Raw genomic sequence first — 26,963 nt, 5'->3', positions numbered from 1 at the left:
AGCCATACCCCATCCTCTACCTGTTCAATGCCACAAACAGGAACCAAGCAAGAAGAACAGTTGGGGTTTTTTCTTTTCTTTTTTAGACAGACTTTCAAGTGGCAGTCAGAAAATGGTAGCTTCTTTTGAATCACAGATTTGTAAGTAAGCGTAAGTCAGTGGGGGGAAAAAAGCCACCCTTACCGAATGAAAGCCGGTTGGTTTGCTGGGGACAATCCAAGCATTCATCTTGAGTTCAATCATGCCTGGATGGAACATGAGGGCCAGAGGCACCAACCATGTTTGACCAGTGAGGGGGCACCACACTACATAAGCTTTGCAAATATTCTTCATAAAGGGGGTCACCCGGGAGGTATAGTGCCCAGGGGCACCACTTCCGTTAAATACAGCCCGTGTTCAATATGTGTTTTCTAGCTGAATGCGGCCCAAAGCCTGGGTCTTTTCAAGAGCCCAGACATCTCCCAAGGGGGGCTTGTCTGTGTATGATTTTGTGAGATAACTGACTGTGTGTGTGTGTGTGTTGTTTCTGGTGTCTCTCTCTCTCCACAGATCCAGAAGGTGGTGAATAAGAAGCTGAGAGAGAGATACGCACACCGGCAGAAAGAGATCGCAGACGAGAACCACAACCACCATAACGAGCGCATGCTCTTCCACGGTACGCATGCATCCTTTTTTTCCAGAAGGCTTGTGTGCTTTATTTATTGTAGGACAGTGACAGAAGGACAGGACACAAGTGGAGAGAGAGAGACAGGGAAGGACTGGCAAATGACCCAAGCCAGAATCGAACCTGGGTCGCCGGCGTAGTAACCCCGTGCCCTACAGTTAGGCCGCGGTAGGGCCTCATACCTCCACTTCTGTAGATATATCCACTCACATACAGTACTGTACATTGGTCCTGGAGATGCATGAATGAATTAACCAGAAAAAACCTAACCCTACTTAGCATCTGAACTTGTTGTTCTATATACTGTATTTCCTGTGCACTTTATATCTGCTAGTGATGTTGGGTATGTGTATGTCCTCGATTGTAAGTCGCTTTGGTTTAAAAGTGTATGCCGAATGCAATGGAATGGAATGGAATGGAATTAACCAGCTCACACCATAAAAAACTGTTTGATGAGTATGATGTGGTAACAACAAGAGAGCATACGATGTACCCTGTACATTTGCCCACTTGGTTTGCCCTGATTGCTTGTTCACTATCCTCCGCCTCCTTCTCTATATTGCATCCCTCTTAGTCCATGGGACAGACCAGATTGCAATGGTTGCTTATACTTTTTGAAAAGATTTACGTCTTTAGGAAACATTTTTTTATAATGACCTTTTTGGACCCTTCACAGAGCGGAGGTAGTGTTATCAGTTGTGTTAATTACACTAGCCTTTATAAAAAAAAACGTTGTTTCTTTCTTCTATCAAAATGGGGGGTGAAATGTCCAACAAGTCGTCCGGTTGCTTACACCCCAAATTCTCTGCCTGAATGGCAATCCTCCCAGATTTCCCTGAAGAAGAGTCTCCTGGTAATTGTGGGGGCAGGCCAGCAGCAGCCGTGCCCTGCCAGGTCTCCGGCTTGCCCTAATTTGAGTGATGCATCGCCGCGTCGGAGCCCTGACAATTAACACTAATTACCTGCCACTGTAACTTACTGTTAACCGAATTATAATGCCTCCTCCTCTGCCCTGATGATACTCCTGTTCGTGCGTGCGTGCGTGTGTGTGTGTGCGTGCGTGTGTGCGTGTGTGTGTGTGTGTGTGTGTGTGTGTGTGTGTGTGTGCGTGTGCGTGTGCGTGTGCGTGTGCGTGTGCGTGTGCGTGTGCGTGCGTGCGTGCGTGCGTGCGTGCGTGCGTGCGTGCGTGCGTGCGTGCGTGCGTCTCTATGTGTGAGTGCATTTGTCTGTGTTGTGTATACACATGTGTCTTTATTCCTGTGAGTGATTTGAAAGATTAATGGTAGAGGTCCATCCCCCCTCCTCTCCCCCGTCACCAAATGTGACTAATGGGACATGGTGACCATACAGTCACTCTGTCCGCCCCCCCACTGCGACCCATTGCCACCACAGCAGGCCAGACCAGCCCACTGAGAGGCCGAGATCCCCTTCCTAGTCAGAGGATTGACGTGTGGACTGCAGCCGACGCCACATTATTATTATTATTGCGTTTAGATCGTTTAGATCGCTCGTAATTTCATTAGCACGGGCGCCGCGCCAAGATTAGCGTTAAACGTAATTAGCGACGGCCTTAAAACTAAATGAGTCGCGGGGTCGTTTGGATGGCGGCAGCAGAGTAGATTGAGGTACTTTACGAGCGTGAGTGTGCGTAATGTGCTAGTGTATAGGTGTGTGCGGTAATGGGAACATTGTAACCATGGCTGGCAGGGGAGGCGACAAGGGGGGACAAAGGGGTCAGTTGTCTCGGGCCCAGGGAGATGGGGGGCCCATAATTGGGTCCTCGTTGCATTGAATGGATTGGGTGGGGGGCCCTATTACATTGCTTTGTCCTGGGCCCAGCCAAAGCTGTCAGCGGCCCTGATGGCTGGTGCGTGGGGTTCCTAATGCCTAATAGACTGTCGCCTTGCTTACATAGTCAGTAGACTCAGCTGAACTGTAGATGCAGCCAGCCATGCACTGGTTCTCCTCAGATGAGAGAGTTGGTGTTCTCCTGTGTCACTCTTTCTTCCTCGCCCCCTATCTCTACCCAACATAATCATCCTTTTCTTCTCTCCCATCTTGTCCAACAGCCATGTTCCGGTTATCCTTGGTTGGTTTGATGTCAATTGTTCTCTCGCTATCTCACTGTCAAATCTTTTCTCTCTCTCTCTCTCTCTCTCTCTCTCTCTCTCTCTCTCTCTCTCTCTCTCTCTCTCTCTCTCTCTCTCTCTCTCTCTCTCCCCCCCCCTCTCAGCCTTCAGGTTTCTTCCTCCTCCTCCTCCTCCTCCTCCTCCTCCTCCTCCTCCTCCTCCGACCTCTAGTTTTCCTCTTGAGAAAATGCTATTGCCTTCATGCGTGTGTCTCTCCATCTCTCTTTCCCTCTTCCTTTCCCTCTTTCGTCTCTTCCAGGTTCTCCGTTCATCAACGCCATCATCCACAAGGGCTTTGACGAGCGGCACGCCTACATCGGCGGCATGTTCGGCGCGGGCATCTACTTTGCAGAGAACTCCTCCAAGAGCAACCAGTATGTCTATGGCATCGGCGGCGGCACCGGCTGCCCCACGCACAAGGACCGCTCCTGCTACATCTGCCACAGGTCAGGCAGGGGGGAGTGGGGGTGGGGGACGCATGGGAAACAGATGGGACATTTGTCAAGTTTGTGGCGCTGATGCCCTGATGATGATTTCGTTTGTTCAGTTTCTGTTTAGACACTGCTGTGTTGTCATGCTACTTCCTTGTGTACAAATGTACAGACACAACTTGTTGACAGGACTTAACCTAATATACAGAACTTTTTGACCAGTTTTGTTGGTGTGGGAAATTCTGACAATGTCATGGAGTAGAGTAGACCAGAGATACCATATTGATCCTGAAGGAACATGGAATTTCATCCTTTTGTGTGTCAGTCAGGAGATGTCAGTGAATAGTGGCGAGGTTCAGTAGCTAAAACACATGTACTTATGTGAGTCGTTTATTTTCACTTAACAATCAATCTGTCAATGTCACATTAAAAAACTAAGAGCATATGCTTCAAACAGTCCTAAGTCTTATACAATCTCTCATCTCTCTCTCTCTCTCTCTCTCTCTCTGCTCTGCGTGTAGACAAATGCTGTTCTGCCGGGTAACGCTGGGCAAGTCCTTCCTGCAGTTCAGTGCCATGAAGATGGCCCACGCGCCCCCGGGCCACCACTCTGTCATCGGCCGGCCCAGCGTCAACGGCCTGGCCTACGCGGAGTACGTCATCTACCGCGGAGAACAGGTGAGACACACCACCACCACCACCACCACTCCAACCTGATGGACTACAACACACTTTATTTCGCCTTGTCTTTCCTTGGGCATAGACCAGGGTTGAGGAACCTATATCTCAAAAGCTGTTTACGGCCCTTGAGGCCGTTTGCTCTGGCCTCCGATATCATTTTAATGTTATACAGCTTCACATGCTTGACAACATGTTTTGTCAAGGAATCTTAGAAATTACATTTGCAATACAATCAAGTCACATGTCAGGGGACTTAGAGGAGGGGGGTCTGGTTTAAATGTGACTATAGGCCTAAAGTGCAGGGGGAAATCCTGGTTTCAGGGCTTGACATTCATTTTTTTTCGCTTTCAGGACACTGTGGCTAGTGGTTTTCCCCGAGGCACTAGCCATCCAGCTATTCTACAAGCCACAAATTTGATTTAATTTTTTTATCATGACACTGTACATTTCAACTCAGAAGATGAGGTGCTTAAAGCAAGACGATGAGTGCATGGGTTTTCTAGAACTACATGGACATAAAACAAACACATAGAAACTGAGTAACTGAGCTTTTTCTTGAACTTAAATACAAAAATTGATACATAAGGGGCAAAGTGCAGAATATATGTTATTCTGATATGTCGTACCATAGAATAAGCTACCTGCCAAATTGGCTAGTTACACTGAAATTGTTACCAGCCACAGCCAGGTTTTACCAGCATTTGGCCAGTTGCGAGTGTCAGTGTCAAGCCCTGCCTGGTTTGTGTTCATAGTACGGCCCTTGGAGGAATTCAAAGTGGCCCCTTGAATGAAAAAGGTTCCCCACCCCTGGCATAGGCCTTGGACGTAGACCTTGGGCAAAAGATCTTAGATTCTCCCTCAACTCCATCCGGGTACTGAAGGAAAATGAATGTGAAGCGCACAACACACAATATGCTCTTAATATTTTACTGTTTTTCTTTTCTTTCTTTTTTTTCGCCTCTGCCATTCATACTTGTAGAGCTGAACAGACACGATTTCACTGTCTTTGAGCTACACCTTCACTCTCCTCAAGTCTTACCACAATCTGTAAGCCATATGTTTTATTTCTGCATACTGTCTTTGGCACAAAGAGTCATTGTACTGACAGTAGCAACACGTCATCACCATTGATTGCATTTTTCTACTTTTTTATGTTCTTGTAAGTGCTCATGGATAATAATACTTTTCACAAAAATGGAACTTCCACATTATAATTAGCAGGCTTTTAGTATGCAGGGCTTAGTGTGTTTTGCTGCCTCATAAATGTCATCCTGTCTGTCTGTGCCATTACATAACCACCAGATCAGGCTTTATTCCTGGTGACTGACTGCAAGTCTTTTGCATAATCGCTATTGTTCTCATTCATAATTCTCATTCGTATGAAAAAAATAACTGGAAGGAAGTACGAGAAATTTAATCACAGTTCCATAACAGTTTTTTTCCGGCCCTGTAGGTCTGTGCCGAAGTTTTAGCTGATTTTATTTCATTTAGTGGCTTTGGTGCTGTATCTACGTTATTCTTTTGTCTCCTGATGTTATCTCTGCAGTATCTCCCCTAAAAGACAGTTTGAAATAGAGTTTTGTTTTGTTGTGTTCTCAAGTACTGATAAAGGGTTGCAGTTTTTTTATGCCTGTGTGATTAATGATCAAATTATGTTCCTGTGGTCATGAGGTCTTGTTTATAAAACCTTAGATGACTGTAGACTGCACACACTGGGCCTTTGGGGCTCTGTGTACACAACGCAGATGTTTGTTTAGTGTTAATATTCTCTCTCTCTCTCTCTCTCTCTCTCTCTCTCTCTCTCTCTCTCTCTCTCTCTCTCTCTCTCTCTCTCTCTCTCTCTCTCTCTCTCCTTCTCCAGGCCTATCCAGAATACCTGATCACCTACCAGATTCTAAAGCCGGAGAGTACAACGCCGCCTACAGCCGCGGGGGAGCAGAAATCTTAGTGCCCGGCCCCGGCCCAGATCCGGCTCCGATCCGGCGCCAGCCCTGTCCTCCTCATGCCTCCCTGTTCGTCTGCTCCCTTCCCTCCCACCTCCATAGACATACATAAATACACTGTATACAGGATGTCCCAAAACACTTATACGCATTGTAGTCATTTACATAATGTAGGCGTTTGTTACATTTCATTTCATTCTCAAGTTGTAATACAGTTTACAGACGTCTCTTGGTTGTTTTGTCACCGCCTACTGGTATTCTCAATTTGATAGCAGTGCCTGTACCAGAATGCTGGTCAGTTTGAGAACAAGGGGTGTCAAAACAATGAAATGATGTCTGTAAATTCTATTACATGTTGAAAATGACGTGAATCAACGCCTACTTAACAATGATTTAAAATGTGATAACCCCGTACATATACAGTATTTATTTATGTCTATGCTGCCCACCTCACCCATTCCCCATTCCCCTGGCCCCTGGCCGCTCTCCCCTTGTCCCTTCTCCCCTAGCTCCCTGCCCCCCCCTCCCCCCCCATAGCCTACTGGAGGCTATCCAGACTGTTACCCAGCAGCACGCCCCCTACAACAGTGATTCTCAAAGTGTGGTCCGGGGACCACTGGTGGTCCGCGACAGAGCTCAGGTGGTCCGCAAAGGGATTTCTACTTTTCCAAGACAAGCTAGCAGAAGACTATATGTAACATTATTACAAAGCCAAACATGTCTGAAGTCATATTTTCACCACAATAAGACAGGCTTGTCAATGTGAATAAAAAGTAAGTGATCTGTATCAAAATTAGTGTCGAAATAGCACCCGTCAACTGTCAATTCAGTTGTCAGGTGGTCCCTGAACATTTTTGGGGGGACAAAGTGGTCCTTGGTCTGAAAAAGTTTGAGAATCACTGCCCTACAACGTCACAAGCAGTCATCTACCTGGGCTTGCTGTTATCGCTGCCTCACCAAACCCACACGCAGATCATCATGCGCAACATCTTCACAATTCCCTGGAGGTCTACCTACCGCTCTAGGCATCCTCCTTCTTCTCTTTTTTTGTTGTTGTTGTTCTTTGAGGTGCTTTTATTTTTGTTTTTTTTCTGGTTTCCTCCTCCTCTGATATACTGATGTTTGTATAGATCTGATCAGATCAGCATCCATGTTTCATGATCTTGTCCCTCCTTGATGAGTTTGTTTACATGAGAAAGTGTTGCCTTTGCCAGCCAAAGCCCCCCCCTGGGTCCTCCGCGTACTTCACATCTCCCTTCTGACCGGAGAAGAAGTGTGGCCCCTACCTGACATGCTTTGCCTTGATCCCTGTGCCTTCAGAGAGGGCAAAGGGAAAATGGTAATCATAGACACGTGTGTCTGTGTTATAAATATACTGCAGGTGTCTTTGATGGCAACGGTCAGAGTAGGTGGGGTTGGAGGTCATAGACTGACATATGATATAAATAGGTATAATGCGTCTATGCTGGAGATGGTGATGATGGTCGGGCGTCCGTCGTGGAGGATGGGAGGGCTCCCCCTAGCTGCCAATGAGTGTCTTTGCAGCAGCAGCAGCAGCAGCAGCGTATGAGGGCGAGAGAGACGCCCAGAGATGTGGATTAACAACACAGTAACCTCTTCCCCATTAAAAAGGATTACAAAAATAGCTGAACCTAGACAGATCGACTCGACACAGACAGGACTTAGATGATTATGAATTGCAGGCCTTTTCAGGTCGTTTAAAACTACAAAATCACGACCGATATGTTCTCTTCTATTTAACAGTACATTTACCGTTCTCATCATTGCCATTGTTTTGGAAAAGAACTCTAGAGACACTAACTAGCATTAATGGACCATTGCACCGTGTAATTCTGGGAGCGAAAGAGAGAGAGCAAGTGAGCGAGAGGGGGACCCCAGTTGCTCAGATCCCCCCCCCCCCCCCCCTCCTAATTTGTATTGCCTTCCGTCGACTCTGTGTCGTCCTGTGAAACCTTTGTGAACCTCGACTCGTGTTGTAAGCCCTGCCCCCCACCTCCCCTTATTGAATCGTATTGAAAAGCCTTAGAAGAGGTTCCCAATGGTATGGCGCGCAGGGAGATGTTATGTTTCAGCAGGTTGGTTTGTGGGAGTCTAAAGAATCAAGCTTTGAATTGTATATTGTTGCGTTTTTTTATTATAATTATTATTATTATAATTATTATTTTGCACAGGATTTAAACGTTAAAGACAAAACAAACAAAAAAACATCTGAACTTTTTTCATAACCCATAACTGGTTTTACCTGACTCATTCTGCTCACCTTTGTAAAAGACTTTGCACTTTGAAGTAGGAATGATGTATCGTCATTCAATAATCATTTTTAAAAGTTTAACCTTTGAAAGAGTGCGAGAGAAACGGAAAAAAAAAATCTGAATTATCTAGTTATGTACAGGTTGTGATAATGGAATAAGGCCTTTCTAAGAAGCTTTTGGATGTTGTTTTCCCTTATGAAGAGTGAGTTTTATTTGTACTGTAATTTTAACAGCGACTTCCTTTATTTTATTTTTATTTTCATTTTTTTCCCTTTAAGGAACTCATGCAGGTGGTTGTTTCTTTTTTCTTTTTTGCCTTTTTAATTTTTTATTGGATTTGTGGATATAAAGAAGAGACAAGTTGTCTCTGCCTTGGTCATTCCAGCACAGGTGACTCTGTACTAAGATGTTCTGACAGGTTTACTTTTTCCTCTTTTTTTGTCTTATTCTTTTTTTTTTGAGTGAGCTTTGATCATGTTGAAACACTACTGATACAGCAGCAGCTTCTAAAGTTCTCAGGAGAGAGCAACACTTGCACCGCGAGAGGGAGAAGAGGAGAGAGAGAAAGAAAGAGAGCGAGAGAGCAACATAAGGGCGATGAGAGGAGGTGAATGGCTGGACTTGGACGTGTCTCACACACGTTCATACGAAGCAGGTTTTATTAACTTGACTTGGTGGTGGTGGTGGCACAAAAGTTATGTCTGTTTTTGTTTAATATTTTAACGACTTGGTTTTGGTTTGGTGGTGGGAGTGTAGAAAAAGCAAGAATGCTATTGGTTTCATGTCACTTCAGGTGTTTATTGTCCCAGTCTTGTTGCCATACCTCCTCTGAGTCGTCACGCACACTCTCTTCACACTCTTCCGCATTTGTACAGATAAACACTGCTTTTCTCCCAGCCACAGGACTTCAATCATAACACTGTACATCCTCTCCTGATACCCACTGACCCCTGTGCTCAGGTTCAAGGGTACTTCATCACGCTGTACACCCACTCTCAAAAAACCCTGCCGGCCCCTGAACTCAGGTTCCAGAATGCCCCCTCTGCCTACAGCTTGGGGAGCACACCCAGTCTAAAGGTTGTGCCAACCCCGTCCTCTTCACCCCCCACCCTTGTCTGCCATATTCATCTATCCTCTGCTACAGCAGGGGTGGACAATTATTGTCAAGGCTCAGCCAGATGAAATTCCTCAGAGGGCCGCATGTGTCCCTCTGGCCTGAATTTGTCCACCCATCGACCACCATAACCTCTCCCTTCTCCACTCAGCCCACCACAAGGAGAGAGAAGCACATCTCCTCCATCCACCTGGACTGCTCATTTCTTTCTTTCGGATGTTGTTGGTGGATAGTTTTATTTTTATTTTTAGTTTATTTTTCCTTATTTTTTTGTGTACTAAGTACTGACTATGGTCCATTTTACCAAACACGCATTAAAAAAAAAACCTGAAGAACACTCCAGTCATGTAAAGCAGTCTTAATAAAGTACAGATGTGTCATGGAATCATGCTGCTGTCCTGTGTGTCTGTTCTTAGTTTAGTTTATTTGGTTTATTTCAACAAAGTAAACAGGTGACCTGCACCATATTATAGTAGCTTACAAGCTAATTTCTATCTGCAGTCCCTGGGCAGGTGAAAAACTAAAAAGCGTGACATAAAAGCAGCTACTGAGGCATGTAGACTCACTCACACACACACACACACACACTCGAGCACACACACACACACACACAGGAAACATAAAAAGGTTAATGTCATGTGCATAATATCATATGTAAAATAAGTGAGGGCCAGGGGCGGAGCCATAGGGGGGGCAAGCGGAGCATTTGCCCCTGGGCCCGGGGCCCTCCTGTATTGGTGGTGGGGGCCCTATTGTGACCTTTGCAGGCTGCATGGGGGGGGGGGGGCTATCAGTGTTTTGCCCTGGGGCCCTGTGTGCAATTGTTGCACCACTGGTGAGGGCACTGAAGTTAGTGCTGACAAGACTGATTACTGTGTGTGTGCTCCTTGTTGATGGAGCGTGTGTTTTGGAAACAGGTTGGTCTTTGACCCATCAGTAAATAATGAATGAAGCCATATGCCATGCGGCCCAGGCCTCCCTACCAGCTTCTGGCAAGCAAGCCTACACTAACATTTCAGTACCAGGAAATGTGACATGTTAACGTTAAGTGTTTTTTTTTTCCCCTCTCCTCTGTAGCGTTTTAATTGTATGGTGAGCAGACCAACAATATATGCTGTTTAGGAAATATACTTATTTAAAATAAAATAAAAAATAAAAATAGTGAAATAGATGGAATATCAGGAAGCTGAAAAACAAGACACTCATTGAACAACCATCAGTCATCATTTTAGATACGTTTTATCCAGCATCCTCCCGTAAGATGACTTCACCAGGGCAGTAAAAAAAAAAAAAAGCAAAGTGGGTTGAATGTTTCATCTAACAAGGTAGTGCTTGTTTTTCCCCCTACGAGTTTTCTCTTTCTTTTTATCTTTGAGCCATCAGTCAATCATTTCCTCAAACTTGTGTGTTTGTTCTGGAGCAAAGTCAGGCAAACGTTATTCACTGGTGCTGGGGTCACAATGCATGTTCATGCTGCAAACAACCCCTTCAGCCACAAGGAGGCAGTGTTGATCTGTATATCTTGTCTATGGCTGGTTACAGCAGAGTTGCATCTCTGGTTGCATGCACAGCTCTTGAGATTATTTGCCATTGTTATGCCAATGAACTTTACCATTTATATTCCCACAATCTAGATACTGCCAGTAAAACATATTTTTTTTTAATTTTATCTGTCAGGTTCCTAAAATATGAATTCAATGTCTTCAGTTAAACCCATCCAAATAGCCCTGAGCTGGCCTGATCTGTAATAATTTCACTTTTTGTGTAAATGTGTGTTGCATATGTCCCATAACCTGGGATCACCCACCTGAGACTGGGTCCATTCTCCCATTTTCATCATGGGCACCACTAGGCTTAATTATGCGGATTAGTCCTCTTGATTGCTAATAAGCTCTTAATACGATTCTTCAATGCAAGAAAGCATATAAATAGTGCTGTAATGGGGGAATGGACCAACACCCGCTTGAGAAACTTTTTTTTTTTTTCAAAAGTATGTTACAGCTATGTTGCCCATGAATGTTGTTTTAACCCCTTAGCGCAGAGCCTATGTTATAACCTTACTGTCATCAAAATTGGAATGGCTATGTCCTAATCTGATACTTAAAGCCCGATGTAATGTCATAGCAATGTTGTTATGATGCAGTTGAGTATGTTCAGCAAATAGTGAATAGGCCCGCCGGCGACCCCATCTGTACTAAGAGGCTACAAAATAACTCCAGGACATATTGTGTTCTTACTCCTAAGCACAGTGACAGAAGCCCTTGCTGTAGTGACTTACAATGCCTTCTGTAAATGCACAACTTAATTGTCTATATCTTCCTATTGCTACATTTTATGCCGTAAACATGCAGGTCAAAATCTGATATTTTGTAATTGCAATGACTGAGGCCACACAGAGATGTAAAGAACATTGTTATATTTAACAATGAATCTGCAGAAATAAATAAAATGTACATACCATACATCAAAAACAAGAAATTGTCTACAAATCCAACCTTTTCTCAAATGATATTGCCATAGTCAATAACATTTCAATGAAACAGATAAAAAGTATTGCATTCTTCAGTGATTGACAAAAATGTACATGTTTGTAATATCATTGACCTAACTCTAAGCAGTTTGACGAATGGGCATTAGAAACGTCAGCTACACCACCTATTCCAATGTGCAAAAAAAAAAAAAATTGAATCAACATATCACAATATTGCATCACTTAAAAGTGCTCTATAAAAAGGTGTCCACATTCTCTAAAACCAAATGAAACTGGAACCTCAGACACCCACCACTCCCAAGAGTGATACGATTGTTTTTTGTTATGTAGATAATAATAATTTAAAAAATCATGACAATATATTTTGGCTAACATTTTAAAGGCAGATAGAGTATGATTGAAAAGCAAATTCTGTCATGGAGTTGTGAATTCACTGTCAGCTTTTGAAATAAATGCTCCAGTCGAGTCTCTGGTGGTCTCAAGAATATCTGTAGAGCTACAGTCAGTGTACTTCAAGAATGGTGAAACTATATCCGGTTCATGTTCGACCCTGTGAGAATACGTGGGTATGTGTAGTATGTTTTCTCATGTTGCTTGTGGTTAAAGTGATAACCCTACAACATGGAACACCTGCCCCTAGTCTTCACGGAACAATCACATGTTGCAATGCCACAGTGTGTGCAGACTCGTAAGAACATTCTACAATATTCTATTTTTCTTCTTCTATGAGAACTCCACTGTCATCAATAAGGCATAAAGCTGAAATCACTTCTGGGCTTTCTTGGGTATAAATTAGTGAAGGGAACAATAACAACAAAACACAACTTAATGAGATGAAGAAGTGAAAAAAAAAATCAACAAAATAAACACCTTCAAAGAAAAAAAAAATACAGATGACAAAAACATAACGAACAAGACTGCAGTGCTTTGGTGGCAATGTGGAAGGAAGTGGAGAAAACGTTATTGCTCTACTCCATCAGGACACAGGGCATGGAGGATAGTACAGACAGATCAGACAGCCTCTATTGCAGTTCATGTGTGGTGTCAAAACAGCAGTCCACGGGTCCGTTTGTTTGTGTACACCGAAGGGGAGGAGGAAGGCAACATAAATGTAGGGATGATCCAAAACAAAGCGCTTTAAAAAAAAAAAAAAAACAGACAAACAAATGTATAAAAGCCTTCTCGTACCTTCTGGCTTCAAGGCACAGCCAAACAAAAATGTCTGCAAATACACCCCCGACCATGAACCAAAGTCCTCATGGAAAATTGTCACAAAGATTGCCACCGTAGCACTGGAGAAGGACGGCCATGTTGTTTTGGTGTGCGAGGTGGCCACTGGTGGCGCCCTGCCACTTTCTTCCACGTCTTCGCCATCAATACCTACTATTTATGCTCTCCAGCGCGAGGTGTGACAGTGAATGAACTAGTTGTACAAAAAAACTTGCTCTGATGCAGTCCAACTCAGTGGAAACAGTGGTTTGTGGGGGAGAGACAGACAGAGAGAGAGAGAGAGAAAAAAATGTGTGTGTGTAGTGTGAGAGGAAGAGAGTGTGTGTGTGTGTGTGTGTGTGTGTGTGTGTGTGTGTGTGTGTGTGTGTGTGTGTGTGTGTGTGTGTGTGTGTGTGTGTGTGTGTGTGTGTGTGTGTGTGTGTGTGTGTGTGTGTGTGTGTGTGTCAGGGGGAAATGAGAGGAGATGTGAGAGCGGTCGGAAACAGGAAGCCCAGACAAAGAAAGAGCGAGAGAGAGAGAGAGAGAGTGCGCAAGAGAGCGAGAGAGAGAGAGAGCGCAAGAGAGCGAGTGAGAGAGGAGGTGCAGCACCTGTCAAAGCTGAGCAGAGGGGGGGCCTCCTGCACTGTCTCAGGAAGTGGAGAGCACTGCTGGCTTACACTGGGGATTAATCTTCTCTCTCTCTCTCTCTCTCTCTCTCTCTCTCTCTCTCGTTTCTCTTCCATCCCTCTTCCTCTCCACCCCCCTCTGTCTCTACCCATCTCTCTCTCTCTCTTTCACTCACAAACACACTCACTCACTCATTCTCGGCAAGCAGCAGTATCAATATCAGAGTTCGGAAGCCACCTAAGGAAAGGGGAGAAGGGAGAGGGGGAGGCTAGCCAGCAAGTCTGGCTATACATGTACTGTAAAATGTAACGCAATTCACTACTGGCTGAAATGACTGTTGAAATGTCCATGTGGGTTTCCATCCATCCTTCAAAAGTCCAATGAGTCCAGAGTCCAGTGTACAAAACTCCTTCCGTGTGACGTACTGTGACGGCCCCAGCCCGGGCGGGTTTCTGTAGGGCTGAGGTGTCTGAATGAGGGAAGGTTGAGAAGCAAGACGTCCAGATGTGGATGTGTTGTCTGACAGACAAACACAAAACTACGTAGAGCAGGTAGGTCCACCATATCTACATCTGCTCATCACACCCTCTCCAACTCAGACACCCTCAGCCAGTGCAGTGCAGAACGAACAAACACATTTTTGAAAAAAAATATCAAGGCGGAAACCCATCCCAACTCGCACCACTATGAACGACGAGCGGGGGAGGGGGAAACCAAACCAAAACGTCTGTGTCCGTGTCTGTGTGTGGGACGGGACGGGAGTACTGGAAGGCGAAAGGGGAGGTGCACAGTAAAAATGCAGTGTTAATTCAAGACTTATAAGAGTACTCTGGGACAAAATACACTCTAGAAGATGTTAAAACAACTCTCTAAGTGTTGAAATTGCCACTGTGTTTTGGCTGTGCATGTGGGGTGGTGTCCATTTTAGTCTCTTAAGGCCACGGCCCGGTGCCCGGCTATCAGCAGCTGGGCGAGGTGGTGATGGGGTTCTGGAGGTACGACGACAGCCCCCCCTGCTGCCCGTGCGCCGCTGCCGCCGCCGCCGCCACCGACACCACCGACACGGGGAAGCTGAAGATAAAGGTGGGCGAGGCGGGCGTCGAGGAGGAAGACTTGGAGCCCAGCGAGGTGGTGCTGACCCCGACCCCGACCCCGGGGCTGGCCACGCCGACGGCGACCTCGGCAGCGCAGCTGGTGGCCAACACCTGGGACTCGAACTGCAGCAGCTGGCCCATGAAGCTGAAGTTGGGGGAGATGACGCTGCGCCGCTGCTTGACAAACTCGAAGGCCTCGTCCAGCCGCACGCGCTTGCGCATCATCAGGTAGGCCAGGCAGATGGTGGCCGAGCGGGAGATGCCCGCCTGGCAGTGCACCAGCACGCGCCCGTTGGACGCCTTCACCGAGTCTGTTGGGGAGGAGAGGAGAGGGGAGGGGAGAGGCAAAGGTCAGACACTTGGGCCTTTAACTTTTACATACTGAATAACCTTTTTTTGTTTAAAGATATGTTTTGGGGCTTTTATGCCTTTGTTTTAGGACAGGACAGTGAGAGAGTGTGACAGGAAATGAGTGGGAGAGAGAGAGGGAAAGGATCGGCAAAAGACCTCTGACTTGAACCCAGATCGAACACTAGGCCTACTAATAATAAGTATTATTATTATTATTATTATTATTATTATTATTATTATTATTATTATTATTATTGTTATTATTATTGTTATTATTCATGCAGTTTTAGTAGCGGTAGTATAAGTACATAGTAATAGTAGTGGCCTTGAAAAAGAATATTAGGTCAAACATTTGGGTTGTGTTGAGAGGATTCTACAGAGCATTTCAAGATATGCAACTATTCATGCACCTGCTTTTGATACTCAAATAAACTATGCAAATTACATAGAATTTCAACAAATGATATTCAAATCAAATATGTGGGTGTACTGCTCTGTGTTACCAAAAAAGGACCTTCGTTTGAATAAAACGGCACATTAAAGTGGCATTTGTCTTGAGGATAGGTCAATATCAATGTAATTAATTAATGAATGCAATATACTTTGGCAAAGTAACGCAGGACAATAATAACCTAACCACAACACGTTTCTTCATCACAAAGATAAACGAGTAAGAATATAAATCCCATGTATGTGCATTAATGTCAAATCAAATTGTCTGTTACCATCACTAATTTCCAGAAATGACAGAACAAGAGTATATTATTACTACATTTCAGATAAGGTCACCAGTAAAAAAAAGAATGTAAGAAAGTGATGCCATAGTTTTCTTCCAACACAAGTAAATTCTTCTACAGTTACTATAGAGTAATGTACCTAATTCTTTTTAGGCTTTTTTTTCAGTAGCAACAGCAGCTATCCATCCCATTCGGTACAGTGGAATAACTGGTGTGTAACAGTTATGTAACATCATGTACTAGTGTTAATAGCATACATTTACTTACATTGGCCACCTCTGAAAATCACAAGCTTCATTTCATCAGACTAGCGTTCATAATACCAACAATCAAGCCACTTCACATCCCACCCACACCCAGCCCAGCAAAAAAAAAAAAAAAAAACCCCTCACATTTTTCCCCCCTCAGCCTGCGAATCATATTAACGTCATTGCCACCGTGCGGGGAGTAATGAGGCGCTAATTAAACTGGAGATTAAGAGGAGGCCGCGGCAGCAGCACTAACGAAGGAGACCCAGAGGAGGATGGCTACGGCTCACAGAGGGCCCTGGCCACAAGCTCTCTGGACTGGACTGGACTGGACTGGACTGCCATTGTCCATTCACGCAGAGACATGTATTGCCTAAGCTGTACAGGGCAGTAAATGAATATTTTTCATCACCAACCAAAATGGCTAGTACACACACTCACTAAAGGGTCAAAGTGGTTAGTAAGTGGTCTTTTCTACCAGCCAAACTGAATTTTCACCAGCACCGAGCCCTACACTGGACCGAGCCCCACACTGGACCAAGCCCCACACTGGACCAAACCCTACACTGGACCAAACTAGGGATGCAAACGATTAATCGATTAATCAACTTTAATCGATCAATGCATTAATTGATTAAAAAACATTAATCGCAATTAATCGACAATTCAACTGAAAAGAGACTCAGGTGAAATGGGTATGTGAAGAGTGTGTGTAAAGAGGGGTGTAAATAGTGGGAATATTTAAATCACCTTTGGATTAAATAATTGAAATAGAATTAATTTAAATGTGGTATTTTATCTCAATTTTTAATTAATTTTTTTTAGATTTAGTAGTTTTTCTTCAAGAAACATTGAGATTTCGGGGGGAAAACGCCGCTTATCAATTAATCGTAAGTCGATCGATAAGGCTATCAACTAATGATTAACGAATTAATCGATAATTTGCATCCCTAGACCAAACCCTACACTGGACCAAACCCTACACTGGACCGAGCCCTACACTGGTCCAAAGCCTACACTGGACCGAGCCCTACACTGGACAGAGCCCCACACTGGACCGAGCCCTACACTGGACTGATCCCTACTGGAGCTGCTAATGCTGCTTTTGTTTTCTCAGCTGTTGTGGCTCTGTGTTTATCTGAGGCCCCAGTCATAATTACACAGGGCTTTAGTGTTCGGCCCCCATGCGCAGCCGCAACATGACCCGCGTGCGCACACACACACACATACACACACGCATGCGCAACGCATACACACACAGTGTGTGTGAGTGCGGCTTCGCATAAACAGACATGGAGATCTGCGAAAGCTCCCTAGAACTGAGGATGAGTCAGACACCAGTCCCTCAGCTACACTCCGCTCTGTCTCTGACGCAGGCACACACACACACACACACATTCATTTACTCTTCTGCTCACATGCTACACTCTTACATTAATTCATGCACAGTTGCATGCACACACACACCAACGTGCATGCATTGCACACACACACACACACGCATGCACACACACACGCATGCACACACACACACGCATGCACACACACACACGCACACACACACGCGCGCGCGCGCACACACACTTTAAGATGCCGTACAATGCGACGGGGCAAAGGCGAGCCCATTGTATTGTACAGTATAGTGAGTGTGAGCGTGAGTGTGAGCAGCTGCTGGGTTGGGGTAGGGTGGGGTAGGGTAGGGTGGGGCTGCTTGGGGGAACACACTACACTACAGCACATAGCTACAGCACTACTGCTAGTGGGACTGGACTGGGGGAGAAATAGGGCCCGGGCACTTTTGGCTTAAAGGGGCCCCTCATAATTAGCGGTGGGCCCCGCACCCTCGTGGGCCCCTATTTTCAGAAAAGTTTAAAAGAAAAAAAATGATACCTATATATTACATTTCTGAAAATAAGGGCCCACGAGGGTGCAGGACCCACCAGGAAAAGCCCAGATGGCCAGTCCAGCCCGACTGCTAGTGTGGTCTACAGCAAAAGGCATCTGAAGCATCCTGCCCCACCCCATCTCAGCCCACCCTACCCGACCTCCTCTGCTCCCCTCCCCAGCCGCATGGAAATCCCTACCAGCGGGGAGACCCCACATCCGTGCCTTGCCACCCACGCATACATACATACAAATACCAGGCCTCATAACATGAGAAACAAACACACACACACACACACACACACACACACACACACACACACACACACACACACACACATGCGTGCACACACACGCACATGCACACACACACACACACACACACACACACACAGACACCAAGCCCACCAACACACACACGCACCAAGCCTTCTAACACACACACACACACACACACACACACCAAGCCTACACACACACACTCCAAACACACACACTGCTTTTAGGCATTTCCCATTGCCTTCTCCCTGGCTTACAATTTCCAAAACACACACCCAACATCTTGCGACAAGAAATCCCTTTATGGGCACATTTCTTTATCCATTATTATTCTTCTCACTTTTTTGTAAAATGTCTATTTTAAGAAACTCAGTTGTATTTGTGTGATGGACTACGTTGTTATGCTACACTTTGTATTTTCACGCAAAAAGAATGATCATACATATTTTAGGGATATATTACAGGCCACAACATTGTCATTTGAGGCCATCCTGACATGAAATGCAAGCCAAGACACCCCGTGAATTTATGACTGTCATGGTGGTTTATGGTTTTGTTTGTTTTGTGTCGGTGGCGGGTGGCATATAATAATATAATTTACATCCGGTTAAGAACAATCTTAAGGATATAAAAATGTAATAATAATCGTTATCACTACTTACCAATATACTCAATAGCTTCGATGAACCACGAGCTTATATCCTCCTTGTGGTTGTCCTCGACGGGGATGCACTTGTACTGGTAAACCCCCTCGAAATGATTGGGGCAGTTCGACGATACATTCAACAGGGCGGAGATGCCCATGCCGTCGAGCATGTCCTTTTTGGAAGCGTGCAGCGCACTGCCGAGGAACAGGAACGGCAGGATCTCCACCGGTCCTCCCTGATGAAAGGAAACAAAGGCAAACACACACCGCGCATGAGACAAAAGAGGCCTTTCGCTGGCGACGTGTGTTATCAAAAGACAAATAAAGGATGCCCCTAATGCTGTGTGTTCAATGACTGGCGGCCATTTGGATGGTCACCCACCCCACTATAAATATCAAATACAACATTGACTCAGGTGTGCGTAATGAGCTCATCAGGAACAAAAAAAATCTAAGAGACCCGCACGCCGGTCCGCACACAGCTGATAATCAGCAAACAGGTTATGGGTCGCTGGAATAACGGTCATAACGGATGTGGGTGTCTTGTTAAGCCTGTGTATGCCATGATAATTTGCCTCTATGCACACACACTAGACAAACGCAAAAGCGACATCATTCATATCCCCCTTAGCAGGTTACAGGGAACCGTGAAAATTAAAGGTGTGACACAGAATGAAATATAATGAACTGAGTAAGGTCTACATCTAAAATGCTCTGGTGAAACCTCCAGCACATTTCCTGCATCATAGCATTGTAAACAAACAACAATGTCGTCGTCATTCGTACAGATTCGAGAACTGGGCCAACACTATTTCAGGCCATTCTCCATCGATCACACCGGGGCCTAATGATTTTGAATTGTTATGTCATTGCTTCCTCTTTGTTGAATGAAGTCGTAACGAGAGGATATGATCGATGATGTAGGCCACAACAGCCGTTAGTGTGGCCTATCCGCCACCCATCGCACACACCATCGCGCGCGCGCGCACACACGCACATTCACACACCATCAGCTGAGGGTACAGCGCTTTTATCACACCGAAAGGGGGGGGGGGTTACTGTGCATGAGCAGGATGTCCGGATGTCTTTTTTAACGTTACACAATGCCGCGCTTCCAACTGACCTCGCTCGCGCTCATCAAAACAAATAATGGGCCCATTACCTGGTCGTGCTGTGGCGTCCCGCAAGACGTGCAGTTGGAGTCCAAGAGGGACAGCGGTGCGGACGACGGCAAGGATTTGGATTTTAAACAAAACTCTGGATACTGAGAGAAGAATCTGTCAAAGCCTCCTGTTGGGAGAAAATAGAAGGGGTGTCATGCATTGCAGAATAAAGGGATTCCATTGCTTGCATAAATTATCACATGCAGGTGTAAAATGTGTTTTATACAGACCGTGTAAAATAATTTATTCAGCGCTGAAATATAAATGTGTAGGCTACCCAGTGCTTTATTCAAGGGATTTTAAATTGTTACCACAGAGGAACACTCAAATAATGGCTGGGCCTAGCTTGCTTGCTCCACAATGAACGCACAAGGTACAATAAAATACATGTATCTTGGGAAAGCATAAGACATCAATCTCATACAAAATAAAGTTGCAACTTGGAAATATCGCAGTTATTTTTGACCTACCATGCGTTGTTACATTTAATGTGATCATTACGCATGGGTGTATTTTGAAAGTATTTGTGGCCTAAAGTGTATCTGATATAGTGCCATTATTACGCATATTTATTAACACATCTAACAGGCATTACTAGCCTGCATATGAGTCAATTCAAGAAAAGCAAGATGCGTTGATGCAGATTGCAGTAGCCTACATTCGTCCATCCACCCTGTTATGAGTATAAGGATGACATCATACCAATGTACGTTGTTTGGGAGTACCCTATTTTAGAGGGCATACAGACTGAGACTCCCAACGGAGTTCGCTCCCGGACGTGCGGTCCCCGGTGTTTCTATCACTCCCGGACTTGCGGTCCCCACCCGATTATATTTCACGTATTATCATATACTGCCACATACAAGCAATTTAGGGTTAGGTTTAGGTTTAGGGTTAGGGTTAGGGTTAGGGTTAGGTTTAGGGTTAAGGTTAGGGTTAGGTTTAGGGTTAGGGTTAGGGTTAAGGTTAGGGTTAGAAACAAAAAACTAACATCAACAAGATAACTGGCTCCGTAATATGGCGGTGGTACCGTTAGTCTGGCTAGTGGGAGCGAGATGAAATGGGAGTGTAATGAGATGGGAGCGTGAATCTGGGAATCTTTTAGAGTAAGCAGCTTCCCCTATCAATCACCCCCTGGTACACAGACGATGTCTACACTGCTGTTAATAGCTGACACAGAATTAATATGGAATTAATCTGAAATGGCAACCACAAATATGAAAATCTATCCGAATGGTGCTTACGCACTGGTAATGTTTGCATGTTGTGACGACTCTAGTATTAATACGCAGCAGACATCTTAATGGCGGCTGGCTGCACATTGCAATAATGTCGCTGTGGACCTCTTGTCATATTTTTTGTGTATTGAAATATGTGTTACCTTTAAGGAGGTATATATCTGTTCCAAAGATATCCCTGTATAGCGCATTGAGCACCAGTGTTATTGTGCCGTCCTCTTTTACTGAGCTTGCGTCTGGCGTTCTCTCGTCGTACAAAATAACTGCGGAATACAGTCCCGATTTTAATCTCCTCCGGACGTCCTCGTCCCCCGATAGAATTTGGTCCAAGCTGACAGAGCCTTTCGCCCGTCTCCGTACGATTGTGTTACAGCGAATGTTCACCGCGCCTCGGATGTGCCCGGCACTGTACGCGAGAAAGGACCTGCAGTCCAGCACCAGACATTTTGCGCTGTCGTCCTTTAGCAGTCTTTTCAAAACGCTACAATCCATTTCGCAAAGTTCATCCATGGTGACCATGTTTTCTCTCTCCGCCTCGGACCACCGTACAGAATGAATTTGGGATAGCCCGATGCCAAACACCCGGGGAAGGCAGGTAGAGGCGGTCATAAATCCAAAGCGGCTCCCGTGTTAAGTTAACGTTAATGTTGTTCTGTGTTATCCTCCTGAGAGAGAGAGAGCGTTACTATCGCGGCCAGTTACCTCTTTCCGTTTTATGAATGAGGCTCAGGCGCCCGCTCCATAAAAGGGTGGTGGCGTCACAATGGATGGTGACGTCACCTACTAGCACCATTCATTAACTGTTCTTTCTTTTCTCCTCATTCATAAAAAGTCAACGATCAATGAACCGCCCCTACAGAGTCAACCTGGGAGTCGATCATCGCAGAAAACGCCTTTTGCTATTCATTGACAAGGAGGCTTCGGTATAATTACGTTACTTTGAAAACGACAGGCAGTCTAAACAAGATAACCTTCAGGCTGCAGCTTAGGATATCCGAGGCCCACCTGTTCAATAGGTTCCATCTCACATCGCTGTCTTTGTTTTACGCATCGACTGCAAAATTAAAGGCAGTGGTGTATTTCTTTCGCACGGTGTTTAGTAAAATGATAACGAGTATGTCGTCCCCTCCTCCCCTCAGTCGCTTCTCCATTTTTTCAGACGAGTCTCAATTGTGTTCTCCTTTTACATGACAACAGAAACAGGGACACAAAACTGTGAGATTTGGTAATGTTGCAGACGCACGCAAAAGGTATTATATCCTCGGTTTGGTTGTCGGCACGGTGTAGTCTACGTGTTTGCAGGGGTTAATGATTGAAGAGGTTCTATATACTCGACTCATTAAGTTCTGCCACACAGTAACCTTTTGCCATTTTGATGCACTCATCTGTAGAGAGCACAGAGCGCACGGGCTTAATCTTTACCACAGATAGGTACCGTACTGGAGCAGTCTGGTAGCGCAAAAGATTGAGAGTTGCCAACATTTCCATAAGGCTCGACTGCGCAAACGAGAGGCATTTTTTCTCCTGACAAAACAATACATCAAATTTAAGCTAGCATGTAACAGTAACTAAATTAGTTCATTTGTGGTCAGTGCGCCCATGCAGGGATATCTTTATGCTAAAAACAACACCAAAACCAACAATGATTATTTCAAGGGGAAGAGGGTTTTTTACGCAGATGGATAACTTTGATGGTGAGCACTTCCTGTGATTAAAAACAATGGCAATGGGGTGAAGATTGGATCACTTTCACACTGCCAGACGGCCCGTGTTTACCCTGACAGGGATGGGGGACAGAGCATCGCACATTCAAGTGTCACCCATTCACACACACTGGCGAGTGTCACTCACTCAAGTCTGCAGACACGTCTATTGAATTATCGCAATAACTGTGAAGCACCCCTGATAAGGACTTAAACAGACAGGAAGTGTGTGGTGCAGCCTCACCACCGCCGCCCAACCCCCCTCCTACACGCTCTCTCTCTCTCTCTCTCTCTCTCTCTCTCTCTCTCTCTCTCTCTCTCTCTCTCTCTCTCTCTCTCTCTCTCACACACACACACACACACACACACACACACACACACAGCATCATCAAAACCAAATGGCATGGGAGTTCGGTGTCATTAAAAAGTTAACATAAGCATCCGATGTGACAATAAACCCAGTGTTCTTTCAGGAGGATGTGGTTTTGCTCTTGGAGCAACTTCTGATGAACATCCGTTAACATCCCAATCAATCGCTCAATACTGTACTTGTCCTGTCTGACTTCTGGTGTTTGAGTTCACCTTTTGACCTGCTCTACAAACATGAAATTGATTCAAAGGCCGTGGGGGAGGGGTATCATTTAATAATTACCCTATGTGGTTCAAGTATGGGGGGGGAGGGCTGAAACAGAGAGAGAGAGAGAGAGAGAGAGAGAGAGAGAGCAGAGAGAGGGAGAGCAGAGAGAGAGAGAGAGAGAGAGAGAGAGAGAGCAGAGAGAGGGAGAGCAGAGAGAGAGAGAGAGAGTGAGAGACAGCCGAGACAAAGCTGGCTGGGTGCATCTGTAAATGAAAGCGTATGTGCTGCTGGTATCTCTGTGCATCTGAAAAACCCCTGCATTTGCATCTCTTGACACAGGGCCTTTTCAGGGGCCTTTTCAGGGGACAGGGTCATTTGCATGGCCTTTTATCAGCGGTGCCTTACAGTCAACTGGAGGTAATAATGTCCCCTAGAGTAGGTATCACGCGGGGACACGTCACCTTTTACTGTGCTGGTCAATGGGTCAAGGAAGCCTGACTGTGCTGAATGCTATATGAAACTGGGCCACTGAAAACTGGTGTGCGGACATCTAAGTACATTTTTTTTTTTAAAGAAAGGGAAATAACTCAAATACCCCTAGATATACAGGAAGTGTTTTCAGTTTTTTTCCTCTCTGGTGCGGCATTTTTTAAGTGCTGGCATATTTCTGTCCATTCAAGTCAGGTCAGCCATTCATTGCACCGTTTTTCGTTCCTTTCATTCCGCACTCCTTTTTTCAAACTGTGCCGCCCGCCCGTCTGTGTCTTTTTGTTTTTTATGTAGTCCAAGGCCCCAGGAAGAACACTGCCCAATGGGCACGCCACACAGACATAACATACACATTAAAAAAGCTTTTAATGTGTGAGAGAAGGTGTTAGTCTGGTCGCGAGTGTTGCATTGCGGTAAAAGCTGAATTATGTATGTGAGGGTTTTGAATGTTTCAGAGTGGAAAGAGGAGCGAAAGACTGTCCCGGGGAGAGAGAGAGAGTGAGAGAGAGAGAGAGAGAGAGAGAGAGAGAGAGAGAGAGAGAGAGAGAGAGAGAGAGAATACGTCAGCGATGTGGAGAGCTAGACATAAGGACCAAGTAGTTAGAGGCAACCAGTACATAGAGTGTGCCAAAGGTAAATGCAACACTTAGTCATTGTAACCTCTTCTAGGGCAGTGTTTCTCAACCGTGTTGTTGTGTGTACCCCCCAAACCTTCTTGTTGTGCCATGAGCACCCCCTAACTCATGCTTTATACTGCATCCTCTATCCCAATGTGACTATTCTCCATACATGTGTTAAAATGACTTGTTTCCCCCTGCAGTGTGCTCCTGGTTTGGAAACACTAGAGTGTATTTGGACCAAGACTCTGTAGCCTCTTACTGCAGATTGGCTCGCCGGCGACCCTATTCACTATTTGCTGAAAATACTCAACTACATCATAACAACATTATGACAGTACAGAGAGCTGCAAGTAACACATAAAGACATAGCCATTACAATTTTGGCGACCGTAAGGTTATAACATAGGCTTTGTGTTAAGGGGTTAAGTGTTGAATTAACACTGCATTTGTTTTACCGTGTACAGGCTTTTATCTGCGTGCAAACACTGCCATAGACATACTGTGTATTTAGGATATGTGGATACAGTATGTATGTCTATGTAGGCTACTGTCTAAGTCTATGGCGGTCAGATTGACATGTGTCTGGTCGCCATGGTAGTGTCTGTCTTCACACGCACCCATCTCTGACTCTCAGTAAATCACAGCTGTCATGGCAACAAGGGAACGGCATACGAGGAGATTCACCAGAGAAGGGGAAAGAGACAGACAGACACGAGAGAGAGACAGACAGAGAGAGAGAGAGAGAGTGAGTGAGTGTGAGAGAGAGAGAGTCTCTGTGTGTGTGTGTGTGTGTGTGTGTGTGTGTGTGTGTGTGTGTGTGTGTGTGTGTGTGTGTGTGTGCGCGCGCGCATGATGGACACACTGAACGAGAGAGACAGACTGAAGGATAAAGACATGGGCAGAGGTGAGAGGTAGAGTGAGAGAGAGCGAGAGACAGAGGAAGAGAGAGAGAGCGAGAGACAGAGGAAGAGAGAGAGAGAGAGACAGAGGAAGAGAGAGAGAGCGAGAGACAGAGCAGGCGAGAGAGCGAGAGACAGAGGAAGAGAGAGAGAGCGAGAGACAGAGGAAGAGAGAGAGAGTAGTAGCTGTGCCTGTGTCTATGTACTGTAGTAGAGAGCAGCTTCAGCCCCTTTGGAGGGTAATGCTTTGACGTCAGCTCCACTGCTGCCCCCTCCCTGGGCGAACCCCCCCCCCCCCCTCCCCAGCAGGAAGGTTGGGATCCCTCACAATTCACTATTCCCTTCATGAGATGCAGCCTTTCTTTTTAGCTATATCTTCTCTGCCTCTCTCTGTCCATCTCTCTCTCTCTCTCTCTCTTCTCTGTCTTTCTCTATCTGTCTCTCTGCTACTCTTTCTCTCCATCTTTCTCTCCCCTTCTTCTTTCTGTATCTGTATCTTCTTTCTGTATCTCTCTCTTTCTCTCTCTTTCTCTCTCTCTCTCTCTCTCTCTCTCTCTCTCTCTCTCTCTCTCTCTCTCTCTCTCTCTCTCTCTCTCTCTCTCTCTCTCTCTCTCTCTCTCTCTCTCTCTCTCCTTTTCACCCATCCTTCCTCCCTCTGTGGCATGGTAAGTAATCGGCACTCTCCTCTCCTCCCCTCTCCGTCTCTCCTCTCCTCTTCTCTCCTCTCCTCTCCGTCTCTCCTTTGCATGCTGTGTGGAGGATGAGTCACGGGATGGGGTGATGGCAGCACTTCCTCAACTGTCACTCAAACACAGACCCCTCCTCCTGCTTCTCACCCCACCAAGTTATCCATCTGCGTAAAAAAAACCCTTTCCCCTTGAAATAGTCATTGTTGTTTCTGGTGTTGTTTTCAGCATGATATCTCTGCATGGGCACACAGACCACAAATGAACTAGTTACTGTTACATGCTAGCCTCAGTTTTATTTGTTGTTTTGACAGGAGAAAAAATGCCTCTCGTTTTGCGCAGTCGAGCCTTATGGAAATATTGGCAACTCTCAATCTTTTGCGCTACCAGAGTGCTCCAGTACGGTACCTATCTGTGGTAAAGATTAAGCCCGTGCGCTCTGTGCTCTCTACAGATGAGTGCATCAAAATGGCAAAAGGTTACTGTGTGGCAGACAAACTCCTACTCCTGCCTACCCCCCCCCCACCCCCCGCCCTGCAACCCTATCATCTTACTTTCCTTCTGTACAACAAGCTGTACAATAGCTGCAACGTGTGCCGCCGTACTGTCCAACCAAAACACTGTGTGTGTCACACGTGTAAATACTCACTCCCTAATTATGGGTGTTGCTTTCATGCTGTTTGTTTGGGGTTAATGTGTTTTTGTCATAGCCAAGGGAGGGGAGAGAAGATAGATTAGGCATGCCGCATACTCCACACTCCAAAGAGAAGTGGGAGAAAGGGAGGAA

General features: G+C 45.5%; 2 protein-coding genes across 3 annotated transcripts in view; one reads left to right on the top strand and one right to left on the bottom strand.

Moving 5' to 3' along the window:
- The window catches only part of tnksa (tankyrase, TRF1-interacting ankyrin-related ADP-ribose polymerase a), a 205,440-nt gene extending 199,082 nt beyond the window's left edge, over positions 1-6,358 (top strand). For both annotated transcript variants that reach the window (XM_063210187.1, XM_063210186.1), the window contains 4 exons: positions 550-655; positions 3,053-3,239; positions 3,746-3,902; positions 5,767-6,358. In XM_063210187.1, coding sequence (XP_063066257.1) covers positions 550-655; positions 3,053-3,239; positions 3,746-3,902; positions 5,767-5,853 — 537 coding nt within the window. In that variant the 3' untranslated portion in view covers positions 5,854-6,358. The remainder of the gene's footprint in view (positions 1-549; positions 656-3,052; positions 3,240-3,745; positions 3,903-5,766) is intronic.
- Positions 6,359-13,402: 7,044 nt separating this feature from the next.
- On the bottom strand, positions 13,403-21,899 carry dusp4 (dual specificity phosphatase 4). Its single transcript, XM_063210142.1, has 4 exons — positions 21,346-21,899; positions 19,964-20,091; positions 18,818-19,037; positions 13,403-14,967 (listed from the first exon to the last, which is right to left on the bottom strand). The coding sequence occupies exons 1-4, from the start codon at positions 21,809-21,811 to the stop codon at positions 14,522-14,524; spliced, it is 1,260 nt and encodes a 419-aa protein (XP_063066212.1). The 5' UTR covers positions 21,812-21,899; the 3' UTR covers positions 13,403-14,521.
- Between the last annotated feature and the right edge of the window lie 5,064 nt (positions 21,900-26,963).

The sequence above is a fragment of the Engraulis encrasicolus genome, chromosome 11 (genome assembly GCF_034702125.1).
Source record: "Engraulis encrasicolus isolate BLACKSEA-1 chromosome 11, IST_EnEncr_1.0, whole genome shotgun sequence".
Taxonomy (NCBI): Eukaryota; Metazoa; Chordata; class Actinopteri; order Clupeiformes; family Engraulidae; genus Engraulis; species Engraulis encrasicolus.
Note: the sequence above shows the minus strand (reverse complement) of the source record. Positions and strands in the feature narration are given on the sequence as shown.